We start from the raw sequence: 17,907 nt of genomic DNA on the forward strand, positions 1-17,907 counted from the left end.
TATGAAGTTTGCCGCCGCGTTCCTCGCTATTCTGGCAGTGGCCACCCAAGTATTTGCTTCCAATCATACACAGGCAAAGTACCTGTTTAGGCCGGAGTCCTCCCCAGTCTTATGGAATGTAAGCTCAATGCCCCCGTGACTCTAGAAAGATTCCCGCTCTAACCATATCCCACCAGGACAAAACCCCAGCTCTCTACGCCTTCAACGAGACCCAACTGGGCCACGGCTCATGGTGGAGCAGCTCCTTCATCACCGGCACAAACGGCAAGCAGTACGTGGCCATTGCGCATGTCCTCAATGTCAATAACATCACCTACTACCGCGGCTCAACCCTTGACCTCCAAACAAACGGCTATCAGCAATTTGTCACTCGCGGAAACGGCACCGGAGAAGGTCCAACCCTCAACATCACCATCAACAAGAACTCCTTCGGAAGTCTCTCAGACGATAACATCTCGCAGCTCCGCGCCGCAACAAACACGGACAACGTGAAATTCAACCTCTCCTGGACCTCATCCTCTCTCATCCTCGCCAACGGCGGCACGGGCGCGTTCCTCTTCGGCCCCGTCACTAGCCATGAATGGGGCATCCCGTCTTCCAAAACTCAGGGGACCATCAAAATAAACGGCAAGACCGTCACTGTCGACCCCGCAAAGTCCTCAACCTGGTACGACCGCCAGTGGGAAGGCGCCGGCGGCGCCATCACAGGGAACTGGACGTGGTTCCAACTGCATGTCCCCGGATCAGAATACAAGTTCAGCATCTGGGCCGTTGACAATCCCGCTACGGGCCAGGCTTCGCGGTTCGCGACGGTTCGTGATGGGGATGGTGCGCAGCTTGTTCTCCCTGTTGTCTGGGAGCCTGATTACGCGCGTCGCTATGTCTCTGCCTCTAGCGGTCGGGTCTATCCGCTGGACTGGAAGCTCCGGATTGGCGAACTGGCGGGGTTCCGTGTGAAGAGTGTGCGGGCTGATCAGGAGATTGTGGGCTCGAATGCGCTGGAGACGGCGTATGAAGGGTTCGTGACGCTCAAGGGGGTGCTGGATGGCCATCATGTGAATGGGTATGGGCTTGTTGAGATGGTCTCTGTGTCATAGATCATCATTCTACTCTGTCTTTTTTAGTTATGTTTTCGTCAATCAATGGGGTTAACCTTGGAATTTGACTGATTCGCCGGTACACATGCCTGGCGCAACAAAGCTCCTTGGAACCTTGGTCAGCCCCAAGTCTATCCGCAATCTGCATATTGGAATCGTAATGTTGGTTTTGCCGTCATCCTGATGAGAAATTACACTCCTTTATGCTCAATAGATCATAGATCACGTACAGCTGGCCCATAAATTCTATTTCACTCGTCAGATACATCCAATGCCTCCAGCCCCGTCGTTCCAGTCGACGCCAAACCATTCCTACGCGCTTCATCAGACGGCATGGCACCAGCGCGAGACTGCACCTCCACCTCTGTCCGGGTACACGCACAAGCCTTCTCCCTAACAACTGTCCTCAGCACATCACTAACCTTCAAATCGCCTAGTTCCTCCAAAGCCTCCTGCAATCTGCCAGCCTTCCGCGCATACTCCCAAACAAGGTCCAGCTGCTTATTGAGGCTCACGGTATCACCTCTCTGGGTTTCCCGCAGGCTCTTCAGCTCCTGTTCAAGCGTGCTATTCCACCTCGTGAATTTCGCTTCGGAGCGCTCGAGAATTTGTCGAAGCGTGTCTGATGCTCCTCTTAGCTGCTGGGTGGTTGCCGCAGCTGCTTTGAGGGCTTGGATCTCGTCGGACTGGGCTTGGAGTTGCTTTCTGAGGTCCTCTTGCTGGTTTGTAAATTGTTTTCTGAGGTCCTCTTGCGCGGCTTCGGACTGCTCGAGTCTCCGTCTGAGGATAGCTGTTTCGGCTTCAAGATGCTTGATCTCGTCGCTTCGTGGGTGGTTGGATAGGTCGACGTATTGGTTTAGGTATTTAAGACCGTGCTTGAAGCATTGGGCTGGTGTTAATGGTTTGGGCTTAGGCGAGGATGATGACGGCTCGTGTAATTCAGCTCTGGGTGCTTGCGCAGTTGGAGCGAGGTACTCCGAGACTGCGTCCGTTTCTGTTTTTGCCGGTATTCCCGCGGGCCCGAAATTCGACGAGGGAGGTAGTTGGCTCGTAGTTGACTCTTTCAGGCCATAAGTAGCAAAGGATTGCCTGACAGGGGTCGCCATGGCGGGGCCAGCACTCTCTAGAAACAGGGGCTTTGTGGGCGGCTGGTACAGCGCTGGGGTCTTCGAAGCATCAACCATGGATTGAGAAGCGCTGATAGGTTGCTACACGCTGTCAGTAAGCCATGCCAGTCTCTAGGGGCAGAGTTGCTCACCAGTCCCTGGCCACCATTCCCGATCCCACCACTCTCAAAAACTTGCCTTCGATGATTATCCTCATGCTTGAGCCTCGTGTCAGTCACCTGCCGCTTTGGGTTAATGCAAGGATGGGCGTCTTCTCCTTGTCGTTTTCTGCCATTCTGAACCGGAGTCTCTGGCATCTCCTCCCTGCCTTGCCTCCCGTATTCGAACATAAGAGCGGCCAGGAGGCTTGGAGATTTTGCATCAGGCGGGACATGTACTGCCTCGGAATTTTTCTGGAAGTCCTCTAGATTCTCTTGATTTGCCTGAGAGCGGGCAGCATTGTACTCCTCTAAGCTTTCCTCTATCGTGGCGGCCGCCGCGGCCATGGCGGCGGAGACGGCGGCTTTCATTTTGTTTCTCCTGTTCTTTCCCATCGATAGTCAAAGCAGAGAGTATTCAAGCAGGATGCGACGCCAGCTGTTGAGTGTTTGAATGTCTTGTGCACTTCTGCGGTAGAAGAGGAAGTGTGGTTGTAAGCATGAGTGTGTTACTGTTGCGAGTCGCATACCTACCTAGTATACCAGTCAGTTCACGTGACCCACTTCGAATTCGTTATTGTTGTCTATGGTAGCTTTAGAGTAAAATGTCGGCCAAATAGTCTACTTTAAGATACCAGGAAGCGTTCCCCCTACATTTCTGAGGTCATATTTCCACCCCCAGATTCCTGGCCATAGCCATTATCTTTGACATATCTAAGACATTCCAGTTCTTCGGTAGGCGAGATCCCCAGTCTCAATGTGCAGCAGAGCGGTGAAATGCGCGCGTATCTGGTCTACTAGGTATGCTTCTCGCCGCGGCACGTCGGATTATACCAAGCATATACGCCTCGATACAGCGCTCTACGCGACGCTGACAAGGCGTTCGGACGGAAGGTGCGACCCACGGACTCTCCTGAGCATGCTGCAAAATCTCCAAAACATACCTGCTACTTACAATGATGCTCTGGATATCATTTGGAAGGATGTCCTTGCGCGTGCGGTGGACTCTATTGAGCAAGATCCGCTAGTAGAAGACATGGACATACTGCATCTGGACCTCCTTGATTCGGATGGCATTGGATCGATAGAGGGGCCTCTGATTGATGCTCTTGATACATCACAACGATTTTTTGCATACGCCGATTGTTTGAGGTGGTTGGCGGTTATATTGGACTGGCGCTCGTTTCACTAGCCGCAGAGGACATCCTCTGTATCCTGGATGGCTTTATCTATCCGGTTATCTCCGGGAAAGGGACGGTTATTATCACTTTGTTTTCGGCTTAAGGGCCGTAGAAGCACTGGGTTTGTTGAACTCGGGGAAGGCTGGGCTGGAGAGATCTGAGTTCAGATAGTCACTCTCGGTGAGCGGGAACCTTCCTTATTCTGTGCTCAGATATGGCTCTCTTGGCTCTTTGAATTCCAAAGTTATAAGGCTTCCAGTCCACTATTGGTAGCGCAAGTTGTGCCGAATAGAACGACTCACCTAGGTATATGGTGGTAGCACTTGACCTCGGGAGGTCTACCCTTGGGCAAGGAGAAGATGCCCTACCTGCCTGCTAGTAGGTGCCTAGAGTAGTGGACCCTCTCGCCCGCATTCTAAGGTGAATTTGCACAGACACGGAAATCTTGAAAGAAAAGGCAAAAGCTTGTTACAGGGATTATGGTACATATTGCCGCCAGTCTTAGTTACCAGTACATACGTCGAAGGCTCCTACTCCTCTGTTCCAGGTGATCCTGAACGCTACTCGCGGGCATCATCAGTCAGAATGGAGTGCTGCGCCTCAGTGGCCGTGCGAGACTACGTCGCGGCGACCCTCCTCAACATATCGCTAGTTTTCAGTCTGCGATTCCATAGAAATTATTCTGCGTCTGAGTTGCTTCCTTTGCCTCCACCATAACTTGTTTTACCTGCTCGCGGAGGTCCAGAACCCCATCTTTCAAATTGGTTCGCCAGTCTCACAGGTCACTTTGTGATACGGAAGGCTGACTCTGTTCTTCGTGCTGTTTCTCATGTTGATTGAGTCTATCCCCGAGAAAGCCAATTCTGCGCATTACCTCGTTGTTGTTGTTTGTAATCTCGGTTTTGAGCCTCTGGAACATGACTCCTGGCAAATAATTCGAAGATTTCAGGTATGAGACTGATTGAAGGAAGGAGTGATGCTGAGCCTGCTGCTGTTTCGTGGAGTTACCAAGCGCTCGTTCCAATCTCTCGATATCGGCCTTTAGCCGCTGATTGTTCTCAGCTGCACCTTCGAGGGCTTGAATCCTCTCAGCCTGGGCGGCGAGTTGTACTTCAAGCTTTTCTTGGTCTGCCTCGGATTGCTCAAGCTTTTTTTTGAGGGCGGCGCTTTCAACTATTAGCTGGTCCACCTCTTTTCTTCGTGATTTGTTGCGTTTTTTGGAGAGTTTGAGCTGGACGTAGCGATTCAGATGCTCGAGTCCGTTCACCAAGTGCCGCGTCGGCGTTAGTGGTTTGCATGGTTGCTTGGCCGGGTCGCCATCTTCTTACGCCGCTTCCGCTGCCGTAGTTGTAGGACTCGCCATGGGCGTGTCGTCTGACGAGGATGCCGGGTGATTCGTAGCTAATTCGCGGAGGATTCGTGTGTTGTGAGAAACTGGGGACGGGGTTGGGTTGTGCACATGTTGCTATTGATTGTCAGCTTGCCAATGTACAAAAAAAGGTCATGGGTTTGTGGGTTCTTACAGGCTCTGTCCCGTCATCCTCGTCATCCTCCCTAATGTCGTCGATTCCATCAGTGGCCGCCCCGGAATCCGTAACAATGAAGTCCGAAGTGCGAAGCTCATCAGGAGATACATCCTTTTGCCGCTTTCGTTCTCTTCTGGGTTGGGAGTCTGCTCGGCTTCGTTTAACGCCTGAGGTAAGCTTCGATCCCCCCGGCCTCTCCCGTTTCAATTTCGAGTACTTGCGCTTAAGGGAAACTCGGGTTCTGTTTGGAAAATAGTATAACTATTCATCATGAGCAGACATTCGTATGAGATTTGGTTGAAGTCATTGGACAAACCGCGCAAAACTCCTCCCATGTAAGCTGAGCATTCTCTTCGCGTAAGTCCCAAAGACGATTTTCTTCCTGGCACGTCCACTGATAGTGAATACTCAGTCCAGGGAGCTCGTTGGCTGACTCGGCTTGTCTTGGAGAGTCGTCGGCTGCCGTAATCTGTGTTTCAGAGTGGGCAGACTCGGTCTCGTCTTTGACTCTCTCCTCCATCTTGCCGCTTTTTCTCCGGTAATCTTTCTTTCGGTCAAGCGAGGAGCAGGTCGAGTGAGACGTATCGGCTGCTTGAGGTGTTGGCTCTGATGGTGTGACTTATATTCAGTTAAGGTGTAGGTAGATGGACGCAGGTGTGTTAGTACTCTTCGGATGGATGACAACCAGACAGGCCACGTGATTCACCCTTCGACATCTGCTTCACTTCACTATTTATTCGCCGCAAAACCCTGCCTTCTACGGTTTGTGACGAGCCGAGATGTTCCAAACTAAAGGGCACCAAAGCCGGAAGCACACTCAGCTTTTGAAGGGAAATCAACAGGACTGACAATGAATCGCTACGGTGCACCAAGCATCAACCACGAATAAGTTCCCCTCTGCTTTTAACGTTAGTAATATTCGAGAATAATTGACTTGCGAATTGAAGATAGGCTGATCCATTGTGTAGGATTCCTAGACGTCCGGAGTTACGCTGCCACCCCTTTGACTTTTCGCCATAGCCATCATATTCAACATATCCGAGACCTTCCAATCCTCCGCCCCCCGAAACTTCTCCTGCTGCTTCATAACCTTCCTCGTATCCGCCCTAACATCATCCAGCTGCTTGTTGAAATCCGCCGTAACCTGCGATAGCAAACCCTTAAGGCTATCCAGATCCTGGCTCTTAAGCTCAAGCTGCGTCTTCAGCTGATCCTGCCTCCTCTCCGATTCCTCGAGTTTATCGCGCAGAGACACGACCTCGGCTTGTAGCACCGCCGTCTTATCGGTTTGTGCTTCGTCGTTCTGCTCGGAGAATTTGACGTATTGGGATAGGTATTGCAGGCCGTAGCGGAAGCAGAGACTCGGCGTGAGTTTGGGCTCGGGAGTGTCCGCTGGCTTGGGCGCTGGGGAGGAGCTCGCGTCTGGTTCTTTCAGAAGTGTTTCCGGTGTTGGTTGAGGCTCGAAAGGTCTGAGAGCTTTGAGGCCAGAGGCATCGACATTGTCGCTTGGCGACTGTGGGTTTCGGGTCACGGTTACCGCGTTCTCAGGCGGCTTGCTAGGGCGACTTTCAGCGCTTGGTTTTCCCGTCGTTTGGGGAATATGGGCTTGCACGGCTGGGGGCGCGGCGACAGGACCAGGCTTGGCGGATACGATGGAGTCGATTTGCATTTGGACGGGTCTCGGGGATCTGACTTGGACCTGGGCTGGCTCCTGGGCATGCTTTGGCGGCCCTTCTGTTATCGGCACCGGAGGATGAGTAGGAATCGGGTGAGGCGGCCTCTGCTGGGGAGAGACAATTGAAGGATCCCGCCGTTGGCCTTGACCGGTGGTTGGGGTACTGGCCACGATGACCGACGGTCGCTCGGGCGAGTGCGAAGCATGGAATTGGGACCGTTTTGAGGGACTCCGTAGCTTTCAGAATGTGAGTGTTGATCCTCACCCTTACCGATGAAACGGGGCAATCTCACCGGCCGTGTCTGGCCATCACTGCCAATATCCCCGTCGTCTGAGTTGCTTTCTTCGTCATCGTTATCCAGCCTGGGCTGTTTGGCTGGCCGGGCGGGCGAGCTTCTAGGATCGGACTGCGCGAGAATTGGCCTCTTTGCTCTGAGACTTGGACGGTTTGACCCATTGCCAGTGAGTTTATCCCTCGGTGACTGAAGTCGCTTCGTCTGGATCATTTTTGCGCTCAAATGGTGGTAATCATTTTAGACAGGAGTTCCTGAGAAAAAATTGGAACATTCCAGCGGACGGAGGTGGGAGAGCTCAAGTTTTTCTTTTCCGTTTGTCGCTCAATCGCTGTTTCTCCCACCATCTTTTCTTTTTTTTTTCTTGAGCTGATGGGTTGACATCTTCAGGCGGTGATAGCGTATGATATCACGGCAACATGCATTTGCTCTTCATGCCTATGAGACACCTCATGTGAGACACCAGCAACGACACGACGTGAACGCAGCGGTCAAAGCTGGGAACTGGGCTGGTGGGCTCTGGACCGGTCGCTCTCGGGATTCGCAAGACTATACGAATCAGTGGCTGAGCCAGATCAAACATTGGGGGTGCCGTCCAATAACAAAAAGTGCGCAAAGCAGCCACACGGGTATGCGCATTGCGCATGAAGTTGCGCGGAAATCAGTGGTCTGCTGCAACCAGGCTGCCCCCAAAGACAGACCCAACTTCCAAGAGTCTTCAGGGTCCAAGGCGTTTCTCGAAGATCATATTTCTTGACGCTCAAGATAGAGGCGCATTTAGATACTGTTTTCATTGACCATCTAAGGCGACATATGCCGCTCATGGGTTCCTGCACATACAGCATGTAGGAAATCCAGGCAGCATAAAGTGCCCGAAGCAATGTGTGGAGGTTTTCTTTGCCTGAATACCGATATTGGTGATGTCAGTGATAGGGAATAGCCCATAATATATCACTGTTCATCGTCTATTCGAGACCCCGGAACCTCCCAGAGCTTGCTCACCATCAGAACTTCCTTTTCAAACTGATTAGGCCGCTGGTTGAGTCTTCGTATCTCGTAGTTGAAGCTTGACACCAAGCTGGCGACGTTTGGCTTGAGGCTTTTGCACCAGACTTGCTAATACCACCGCTGTGGCGTTGCCTGAGCACTTGGTGGCCTTGTAGCCTGAGCACTTGGTGGCCTTGTAGCCTGAGGAACGTCGGCGCGGGCTAGGCGGCCTGAGGCCAAGAAGTGTCACGTGGCTCTGGATTCCTTCCTGATTTGGAGGAATCAGCGGTTAGCTCCTACTACAAATGCAATTGCAGCAACTCACGCTCGCCTCCAGCTCCGGGCTCTATTCATCGCGTTTACCTACACTACCGCTCACAGGTATGTGCTATCCTACAATACGACTGCTCCTCAAGGGGCGCCGAGGTCGCCCAGAGCAAGCTCTACAAATGAGGAAATTGTTCGCGCGAGGGTGATATTGTCATGAAGTTAAAGCCTGGAGGTCGGTCATTTCGGGACATCACTAGCAAACTGAGCCTACACTTCATGAAGGGCCAAAAGTGGTCCCAGAACAGCCCAGACGAGCACTTTTTCAAGTCTCTCCCCTGAGGTCTGACTCATCGACCAATTCAAACCATCCTCATCCTCGTCCTTCGCTTTGGCGCGATAAAACAGACATTGCCTGCAGAACTCTTGCCAGCCACTGCGAAGCGGCGCGATCGAACGTTTCAGCTCATCTATCCAGACAGACCTGTTCTTCCGGCGTTTGTATCGAATACACCCAATTACTTGATTGAAGAACTGCGAGAGATTGACGCCTCGCAACGGACCATTATCAAAATGTCGAAGGCCACGGGCCTGAGTGGGTATGTTCGAAATCACGGAATTCGCGCTGGTCCACTTCGTGACATCCTTGATCGAAACTCCAGCGGTAAATGTCGTGAAAGCGCTCGAAGCCGTCAGATACGTCGCCCGACATAAAAACACCGAGACAGCGCAAGGGTACACCGGCCAGATCCAATACGACTTTTTGATGCCTAGAGTCGAGCATGCAAGGACATTCGATGACCTATCTATTCCTACTCTTGTGACGACAGCGGAGGTCGAGGATAAGCTTTTGGAGATGCTCATGGACACTGGCAATGCAACGGCTACTGATCGCGCCGCGGCCGCAAAGAACATCAGAGACCAGAGGTTCCGAGCCTGGCGTGATCAGAAGTCCAAAAGGAGCCCCGTCCCCGAACCAAGTCCGGATTCACCAGCAAGTGACGAAGGCGACGAAGAGCTTGTTGAAGATGGGGTAGACGCCACGCCGCGTATGAGATTCTCGGTGAGGAGACAGAGGCGGATGACGCCGCCCAAGGTCAGACAATTGTATTGCACCAAGACCTAGCACCTCTCGGCCCGGACGATAAGTGGACTTTTAGTCGGATTAACACATATTGTCGCAGGAGGAGCAATTAAATGGTTTTAGATTTGTTCCCACTGGAAATTCCCGAGATACACCATCGGCATTCCAGGTTGCACCAAGACAAGAGAACACGAGGGCCTCATGCGATACAATGCAGGCGGTTGCGTCAACCAAATTCCAACTCGGAGCAACGACCAAAATCCCAGAGCTACCACTAGACTATGTCGATAGTGAATATGGTGATGAGCTGTTTGGCATAACTCCTGAGACGGTCCCATGGTATTGACGAGGAAGGGATTGACGAAGATGCCGAACAGCAGCAACAGCAGCAGCGGCAGGACAAATATGGAGATATTCTTCTCGAAAACGCGGATCGGCCCGAGGAGCACCATGGCCACGTATCCTTGAGAGTGTCACGGTTAGCTCTAAGACAGCCTATCGGAGCTTGACATGGCTGGGGAGGCTAACGAAATGGCCTAGACCCCCCGATTCAAGTCCTCAGTCATGTTGAAACGCACACGCGAATTCATCGAAAAGGACGGTCGTACTACAAGCCCTTGAATCAGATTTGGGACCTCTACCTAAGGAAAGAGAGGCTGGCCAACGAAGCGGAAAACGTACGTTCCGGCGAACATGTCCCAGTGGCCGCGACAGTGCTAAGTGGCGCACACAAAACATTGGAACCCTAGAACAAGCTAACAACTCCGCCAGAGCAGCCATTGTGCTGATTACCTCGGTTCTCTTCTACATTGCCCTCCCCGCAGCCCGAGCACACGACCTCCCCTTCGTCTCAGCTAGTGTAGGGCTGACACCTCTCCACTGCCACGGACAAGATCACGACTCGATGAGAATTATGCAAGCCAGTTCTCGTCGGGCGGGTATGGTCTAATATAAGCACGGCCAATTGTCCAAGACACAGCCAATAATCCAAGGATTATTCATCCAACGTCTCCCGCCCTCCCCTGCATAGAAACATACCTGACCAAGCTCTCACAAAGCCGATCCAGCACCCACTCGGGCTCCGTCTTCTCCGCCAGCAACGGGCTCTGCTCTCCGATCCAGTCCCAGCTCAGCACACCGTACTCGTCTTCATCAAGCGCCATTCCGCTCCCACTTGCCGCCCCGTCGCCATTCATTCCTGTCATTGGAGTGTTGTTGGTATTGACATTTGGATTCGTGAACTGGATCAACCGCGTGAAGCCGACCCACTCCTCGTAGCTGTATTCTTTTGCTTCGCCGGTCAGCGCGTCTTTAATGGTTTGCTGAATGGCCTGGGCGAGTTGCTGTGCTAGTTCCGGCGAGGGAGGACTTGGGTTCCGCGCGAGATCTTCGAGCGACATCAACTTCTTTTTCTGGGAGCTGCCTTGGCCTGGAGGCGTGCGTCGCCATGACGTTGTCCCTTCCTCCACGTCTAGATTATGGTTTTCTTCCGAAATCTTAGCTAGGTTGTCTTGGGCAGGAACTCGGTATGATGAGCTCCTCCCAAAGACCTTCAAGACCTTCCCCATCCCCCTATAACCCCAAGCATAGTGACCCCGTTCCGGAAAGAAAAAAGTCCTCGTCGCCACAAAGCTCGTCGCAGCCTTAAACCCACCAACAAGCGTATCACCCATTTTCGAAATCAGTATCGTCATCGTTGGCACGGCCAGCAAGGACCAAACCATGAAGAACGGCCGCGCCGCATTCGTCGTCGGCGTCACATCCCCGTACCCAATCGTCAACAGGCAGCAGAAGCCAAAGTACAGCGCGTCAAAGTACGACAGGCTATCCTCGAGCGCATAGAAAACTAGCGCGCCGCATGTCCAGACGATCGCGAAGGCAATGATGCTAACCGCTAGACTTGTCCAGCGTTGGAACCGCGCGGTCTGCGCTTGGATTGACCGCATGGCATTGAAGCGGTCGCGTTCCTCGCGCATTAGGTTGAGGCGTGTGCCTGTGCTGCTTCGTCTGAAGGGGTTTCCTCCGGCCGTGATGGTGCTTACGATGGGACGTCGTCGGGTATGGCGCTGTCGATATGAGAGCTCGGTGGCGGGGCCGGTGTCAGGACCACTAGGCTCGGTTTGAGACTCAGAGCGCCGCACGACAGCCTTGCGTTTGCGCTCGATGTGGTTCATCACAAGATTATCGCGCTGCAATTCCCCTGCAAAGCGGTGGATGCTCGAGATCACCAGACCCAGCATGACGATCCCCATTACTGCATACGGGAAGATCAGACCGCGGGCTACAGGGTCGGGACTGGTGATGTCGCCGAAGCCGAGGGTAAGGATCGTGACGTTGGAGAAGTAGACGGCGTCGGCGTAGGCGATGTCGATAACCTGCGAGAAGATCGCGCCGCCGATGGCGAGCCACGCGATGAAGGCCATTGTTTGCAGGATTAGGGTGCGCTGGTCGTCGGTGAGTATGAAGTTCTGTGGGTAGTGGCCGAGGAAGTAGCCGAGCATGTTGACCATTAGGGTGAGCGAGAGGAGGAAGTAGAGGGCTGCGGAGATCACGGCGCTCCAGTAGGCTTGGGAGAAGGTTTGGTTTGGGGGCGTGGGGGGTTCGTATATGGACATTGAGGCTGTTAGGCCGGCTAACTATGAGGTGATCAGTGAGGAAGGTCATGATTCCTCTGCTTATGTGCCAGGCCGGGACTCACGATAGCCGTTGACAGCAGCCAGAGACAAATCGACAGTGGCAACGCAACGATATACCGTATCACGCGGGTAAAGTTGCACAGCAGGAAGATATTCCCCGCCAGACCGCATGCGAGCGAGAAGGCATTGAGAGCAATGCACCTGTCCGTCATACCATTGGATCAGCCCTAACAACAGAGCACCATTAGGTACCTTGGAAGTGTCCATCAACTCACCATTTCGGATCCGCAAATCCAACTTCCACCACCGTCCCATCTACGCCGACTTGGTCCCAGAGAATGTTATTCCGCCACGGGCTCACCAGCGCAACGATGGACATGAGGTTCGCCAGGGGTCCTGTTGTGGCGGCTGCGAGGGGGATCGCGGTCGATGCGACCCACCAGTCTTGCGGCTCGTCGTCGTCTGGCGGTCTCATCTGGAAGTGACTCTCGAGGTGAGTCCAGAGACTCGGATTCCTTGCCTTTGGCATCGCGGTTTTGTGGAGATGCCGTATAAGATACCGAGGATGATATGATGCGGTCGGGTACCTTATCTGCCTAGAGCCCTTCTCCATGGATCCTTCATCGAGGGAACCGGGTGGAGAGGGTTGAGGAGCACATGGCGAAAGATCATCAATTTCATCTTATGAACGAAAGATCAAAAATGTTAGTAACAAAGTTTTTTTTAAAAAAAAAAATCTTCGCTGAAAGAGCTGTTTCTGTCTATGACGTACTTGGTGCAAGCCCCCGGGGATCGAGGTCAGTTGCATGTGACCGTGCCCTGCTGACTACCATTGCTGAGCCCTTTACGTCTCGTTCGAATATATATCACATTTACAATGGCTAAATTTCTGGTAAAGGACCTTCTGATTAGATCTTACACTAATATCCTTGTAGTGAGAGTCCGATGCTGCCCTCCCATCTCCCTACTTCCGCGCATGACGACGCCGCCAGAAGCCAGCATCTAGATAGTGGCAGTTTATAAGAGAAGCGCAGTTCTCTTAAACAGTAGTTGCAGGGCAGAACTAGCATGCTTTTAATCACTCTTCGGATAAAAATTGAAGTATACCGGACGTGGGCGGTACCTAGAGGAGGCCCGGACAGCCAGAAGCCCTAACTCCACAAGGGTCCTTCTGGCTCATTTTCACCAGGTTGCGTTGCTTTTGAGAGGTCTCGTATTGTCTCTTTATATATTTTAGAAGCTTCTGGGGCTGTGCACGACTCGTTTTCTCTTTGTCAGGCTTGTTTCCCTCCATCGCTGTTGCTAGAGACTGACAATATGGTTCAGGTTCAGCGTAGTAGACACTGGAATGAATGACAGAATTGGGTAGACGACGGAAAGATTTTCCAAATTCGCGCGTGATTATAACATTGTCTAAGTAGAAGTAACGAAGATGAGCCAGGCCTCTTCAATGTAGCATAGTCGTCCATGGACATCTCCGAGCAAGGCCGTCCGGTAGCATCCTGAGCAGGCCTAGATAACAAGATCCTCCAAATATCTCTGAAGCGTTTGGCTAAAGCTAAGCGCCACATAAACTAAATTCCTATGTATGGAGTAAGGTATCAAGCGCCCGATCGTCGGGGCCCCGAGTACTGTCTCCTGCAGAGAGCCTCTAAGAGCAAAGCAGCAAGTGCATATGGCGCCGAGTACCTTTCTACTTCTAGGGCTAAACTACCTTTATTGTTATTTCTGTTCTGTTATCGATTAGTTGCGGGCGACGCTTCCAACTCAGGGTTGGAGTACGGACGAGCTCTTGATTACCCTTTATATACTAATATGAGCTTTGGATGGCGCTTAAGGAGTTCCCTGTAGCTACCTTAGTCTTTTCTTCCTGTTTCCTGGTAGGACCCCATCCAAACTGCAGCTTGCAATGCTGACTTGCGGGATGATGTTCCTAATCCGAAAGACTCCCGCCCTACCAGACAGGCACATGCATCCGATCTTTGCGCTCTGTCTACTCCCTGATATCGACACAGCCGTATACCCCAGAATGCACATTTGGGGTGCTCCATAGTTCGTCCTCATCCTCCTGCAGGGCCTGTGCATGTGCACGGCTTCGGTATGGTAGCCAATGACGTAGCCGATGGATCTGAGATTGTAATGCGATTATGTACAATCAGATCAGATCTGGCCAATCGCTTTGCTCGCTTATATAGTGCCAAGCCACTGCCGACCAATGGCGCCGCCTTTGCCGAATCCCCCGGCCAGTTCCGACTCCCAAGTTTGCTCGTGTGCCTCACTCGCATACAGCTTGAAGCTCGAGCACAGACAGCCGGTGATTACGATGGGGTATACTGGTTCTCCAGTGCTCCATGTCTTTCACCCCGAATTCTCGTTCTCGGATACGTCTCCCGAAGATGGAAGGTCAGCGACACCGCACGGTCACCTCCGCATCTGCCGCACCGGCTGGGACGGTGGAGCTTGAAAGGTCAAGCTACGCTGCCAAAAGCCTCATGGTTGGCCAATCTAGGACCCAGCGCTGGAAACCGGATGCGACCCATCGCGACGTCTTGGCACAAAATTTTTATGGCGCCAGAGGGCAACCCCGAAGCTATTTGATGCGCGGATGCCCCTCGTCCTGCGTGCAATCTGGCAGACTTTCGAGTTCGACCTTGCCACTCTTCGCCGCTGCCGCTGTCATTTCGACTGTCGCCCGCTCCCAGCGTTGCGTTTGATAGTCTCCCAAACGAGATTTCTGTTCCCACTTGCCACTTACCACCACTTTGACCACCTCGAGCTTTCAAGTAGCTGCAAGCAAGCAAGTAGTTGCCGTCGGCTTCACCCCGCTGCGCCAAACATACCTTTTTACCGGCTATCCCGTTGTTCCACGGCGCCACGCACCTTCGAGACGGCAGCGAGTTGAGCCTTTGCGACCATAATCCTTGCGACAGCTTCCTAGCGACCATTGTCCATTGCAACCGCAACCGCCTCCATTGCAGCCACTCTCCCTCGCGACTGTATTCCACAGCAACACTCCATTGCGGCACCCCACCAACTCCTAACGCGGACTTCTAGCACCCCATCACTTTCCACTCGGCTCGGTAGACGCTCCGTACGCAAACATGCCTAACTGGAAGGACTTATTAACCAACCGGGACCGCGATTTCTACCCAGAGGTCGTGGTCCCCCTCGCCCGCGACTCGACGGCCCCAGTGACCGAGTCCAAGAACGAGGCCAATGCACAGGAGAAGGGCGTGGCCGGAGAGTTAACAATCGAGTCTCTGCGCGCAGAAATCGAATCGGGGGTTGTTGTTTCCGGCCATGACTCTGCCTATGACCGTACGTTTTTCTAGCGTGCATGGCTTGGCTAGCGTGCATGGCTAAATCGCTCCCGCTTCCATCCCGCCCCCGCCGCCTGCTGGCGCTTGCTTGAGATGGCGTTGCTTATTTATTCTTCCACAACTATAGGGAAAGCCAAGATCATCAACAGGGCCATCCAGGACATCGGAATGGGTCGCTACCAATGGGGCCTGTTTACGCTTTGTGGCTTCGGCTGGGTTGCCGACAAGTAAGACGCTCCACCTAACTTGCCGTATTCTGAACGTGAATAGAATGCTGACTTGACTTCAGCCTTTGGCTGCAGGTATGACTCTGACTTAACGCCATAGTAAGGCGCAGGGCCTCCACTAACCATTGATATTTCCAGGGCGTTGCTCTAACACTGACACCGCTGTCCATGGAATTCGGCATCAGCGAGTCCGAGTCTCGATTCGCGACATGCTCGCTCTTTGTTGGACTGATTGTAGGCGCCACTTTCTGGGGTATTGCATCTGATATTATCGGGCGACGACCGGCCTTCAACTGCACGCTTTTCCTCTGTGGTGCCTTTGGTCTTGCCGCTGGTGGCGGGCCTAACTGGGTTGGGTAAGATGGTTTCCCCTTTTTGGTTCGGGAAAGGTCTTTGGGGCATTGGCTAACAACCTCAGCACCTGTGCTCTGTATGCGTGTCTAGGCCTGGGGGTTGGCGGAAACCTGCCAGTCGACGCCGCCGTGTTTTGCGAATGTCTCCCTCCCGACTCGGGTGAGTTGCTCAGTGCTCTGGCGACATGGTGGTCCGTCGGTACTCTGATTTCCAGGTGAGTTATTCCCAGGAGAATTAGTATCCTATCCTCCTATGCAAATTCAAGCTGATGGACGGTGACAGTATGCTCGCCTGGGCTTTCATCCCCAACTTCTCCTGTGAAGACGCCGCAACCTGCACGCGCGCCGACAACTGGGGATGGCGCTACCTGGTCCTCACCCTGGGAGCCATTACCTTTCTTATGTGGATCTGCCGCTTCTTCCTCTTCACCTATTTCGAGTCCCCCAAGTTCCTGATATCGCGCGGCCGTCAGGAAGAAGCCGTCGCCGCCGTCCAGGGCATCGCGCGCAAGAACCGCACCACTACGTGGCTGACCGTCGATGTCCTGAACGAGGTTGGCGGATTCCCGGAAGAGGCTGCGGCGGAGCAGGCGAAGAAGGAGACTTCAGCTGCCAGTGCTGTCAAGCGCTCACTCGAACGATTTTCCCTCCAGCAGATCAAGCCGCTGTTTGCCGATAGGAAGCTAGGTTTTTCCAGTACGTCCGCACCAATCGTGATGCCATGTGTCTGATCGCTAACTTTGTCGCTCAGCCGTCCTCATCTGGTTCTGCTGGACCTGCATCGGCATGGGATACACGCTCTTCAACGCTTTCCTGCCGCAATACATCGGCGCAAACTCCACTGTCTACGAAACCTACCGCAACTACGCCATCACCGCCGTCTGCGGAATCCCCGGCCCGCTAGTCGCCTATTGGCTCGTCGGACTCCCGTACATTGGGCGAAAGGGCACAATGGCAATCTCGACCGCCATAACCGCCGTCCTGCTCTTCTGCTTCACGGCCTCCAAGGACCCGAACGTGCAGCTCGTGTGCTCGTCGCTCGAATCCTTCTTCCAGATGATGATGTATGGTGTGCTGTACGCGTACACCCCTGAGGTCTTCCCCGCGCCGAACCGCGGCACCGCAGCAGGCATTGCGAGCTGTTTGAATCGTATTGCAGGTCTCATGGCGCCGATTATCGGTATCTATGCGAGTGGAAACCCCATTGCCCCGATTTATGCGAGTGGTGGCCTTCTGCTAGCCTCGTTCGTGGCGATGGTGTTTTTGCCGTTTGAGACGAGGGGCAAGCAGGTTGTTTAGCTTTGACTAGCTATGCTAGCTATGAGAGTTGAGCCAGGCAGAGAGGAAAGAGAGAGCAGGTCGGGCGCGAGTCGAATGGCAAGTATGGTTGCCACATAAAACGCGACCTCCCCGGTTTGCGAGACGATTGCCGCTTCGCTTCAATAAAGAAGGGCCGAGACCTGCCTAGGTATCATAAATCGACCACTGACTGAGCGAGCGGGCTCGTGGTCGTGGTTGCGATACAAAACAAAAGCGGAATCAATATAAAGGCGGGTATAGAAGTGTACATAATCTCACCTCATGGTGACCCTTCTACTAGAGGAATATAATTGACTCAAGCCAATTAACCAGGAATATCTTGGACATCGCAATCAATCCACGGCAGAGAACTGCGATAGGACTGGCTGACCTTTGTCTTTGTGGGAAAGCAAATGCCAAACAACGTCAAGAAACCACTGGTACGAAAACCAAGCGGCATCGGACCGTCAACCTGTGCCGACATTGTCGTCTCCAAGGAGTCCAAGCTCGGTGACCCGCGACTTGGTACCTTGGACAGCCGGGCTTGGCAGACGGATATGGTCCGAGTGTTTTGCTGATGACATCACGTCCAGGCTTGTAACGGGTGTCTAAAGCTGCCGCTTGGTCTTGTAGAGAGCGACGGTCCGGCTTGAGAACGGTGTACAAGCGGCGAGAGGCGGACGAAGTCCAATATGATT

General features: G+C 53.2%; 7 protein-coding genes across 7 annotated transcripts; 3 read left to right on the forward strand and 4 right to left on the reverse strand.

The window, feature by feature from the left end:
* Position 1: 1 nt before the first annotated feature.
* DSM5745_00798 (uncharacterized protein) lies at positions 2 to 1,097 on the forward strand (the record flags this gene model as incomplete). Its single annotated transcript, XM_026742814.1, has 2 exons — positions 2 to 118; positions 177 to 1,097. The coding sequence occupies 2 exons, from the start codon at positions 2 to 4 to the stop codon at positions 1,095 to 1,097; spliced, it is 1,038 nt and encodes a 345-aa protein (XP_026608659.1).
* Positions 1,098 to 1,348: 251 nt separating this feature from the next.
* On the reverse strand, positions 1,349 to 2,733 carry DSM5745_00799 (uncharacterized protein; the record flags this gene model as incomplete). The annotated part of the gene is made up of 2 exons (XM_026742815.1): positions 1,349 to 2,305; positions 2,356 to 2,733. The coding sequence occupies 2 exons, from the start codon at positions 2,731 to 2,733 to the stop codon at positions 1,349 to 1,351; spliced, it is 1,335 nt and encodes a 444-aa protein (XP_026608660.1).
* Positions 2,734 to 4,317: 1,584 nt separating this feature from the next.
* DSM5745_00800 (uncharacterized protein) lies at positions 4,318 to 5,588 on the reverse strand (the record flags this gene model as incomplete). Its single annotated transcript, XM_026742816.1, has 4 exons — positions 4,318 to 4,708; positions 4,871 to 5,007; positions 5,066 to 5,329; positions 5,385 to 5,588. 4 exons carry the CDS (start codon positions 5,586 to 5,588, stop codon positions 4,318 to 4,320), a joined length of 996 nt encoding a protein of 331 aa, XP_026608661.1.
* A 453-nt stretch (positions 5,589 to 6,041) lies between these two features.
* On the reverse strand, positions 6,042 to 7,249 carry DSM5745_00801 (uncharacterized protein; the record flags this gene model as incomplete). Its single annotated transcript, XM_026742817.1, has 2 exons — positions 6,042 to 6,980; positions 7,037 to 7,249. 2 exons carry the CDS (start codon positions 7,247 to 7,249, stop codon positions 6,042 to 6,044), a joined length of 1,152 nt encoding a protein of 383 aa, XP_026608662.1.
* A 1,614-nt stretch (positions 7,250 to 8,863) lies between these two features.
* Positions 8,864 to 9,995, forward strand: DSM5745_00802 (uncharacterized protein; the record flags this gene model as incomplete). Its single annotated transcript, XM_026742818.1, has 5 exons — positions 8,864 to 8,885; positions 8,953 to 9,386; positions 9,475 to 9,673; positions 9,729 to 9,832; positions 9,915 to 9,995. 5 exons carry the CDS (start codon positions 8,864 to 8,866, stop codon positions 9,993 to 9,995), a joined length of 840 nt encoding a protein of 279 aa, XP_026608663.1.
* A 377-nt stretch (positions 9,996 to 10,372) lies between these two features.
* On the reverse strand, positions 10,373 to 12,539 carry DSM5745_00803 (potassium channel family protein; the record flags this gene model as incomplete). The annotated part of the gene is made up of 3 exons (XM_026742819.1): positions 10,373 to 12,010; positions 12,073 to 12,211; positions 12,286 to 12,539. The coding sequence occupies 3 exons, from the start codon at positions 12,537 to 12,539 to the stop codon at positions 10,373 to 10,375; spliced, it is 2,031 nt and encodes a 676-aa protein (XP_026608664.1).
* A 2,572-nt stretch (positions 12,540 to 15,111) lies between these two features.
* Positions 15,112 to 17,209, forward strand: DSM5745_00804 (MFS transporter; the record flags this gene model as incomplete). The annotated part of the gene is made up of 7 exons (XM_026742820.1): positions 15,112 to 15,328; positions 15,458 to 15,557; positions 15,620 to 15,632; positions 15,696 to 15,913; positions 15,976 to 16,125; positions 16,194 to 16,606; positions 16,662 to 17,209. The coding sequence occupies 7 exons, from the start codon at positions 15,112 to 15,114 to the stop codon at positions 17,207 to 17,209; spliced, it is 1,659 nt and encodes a 552-aa protein (XP_026608665.1).
* Positions 17,210 to 17,907: the final 698 nt, after the last annotated feature.

Source organism: Aspergillus mulundensis (genome assembly GCF_003369625.1).
Source record: "Aspergillus mulundensis strain DSM 5745 chromosome Unknown scaffold_0, whole genome shotgun sequence".
Classification (NCBI taxonomy): Eukaryota; Fungi; Ascomycota; class Eurotiomycetes; order Eurotiales; family Aspergillaceae; genus Aspergillus; species Aspergillus mulundensis.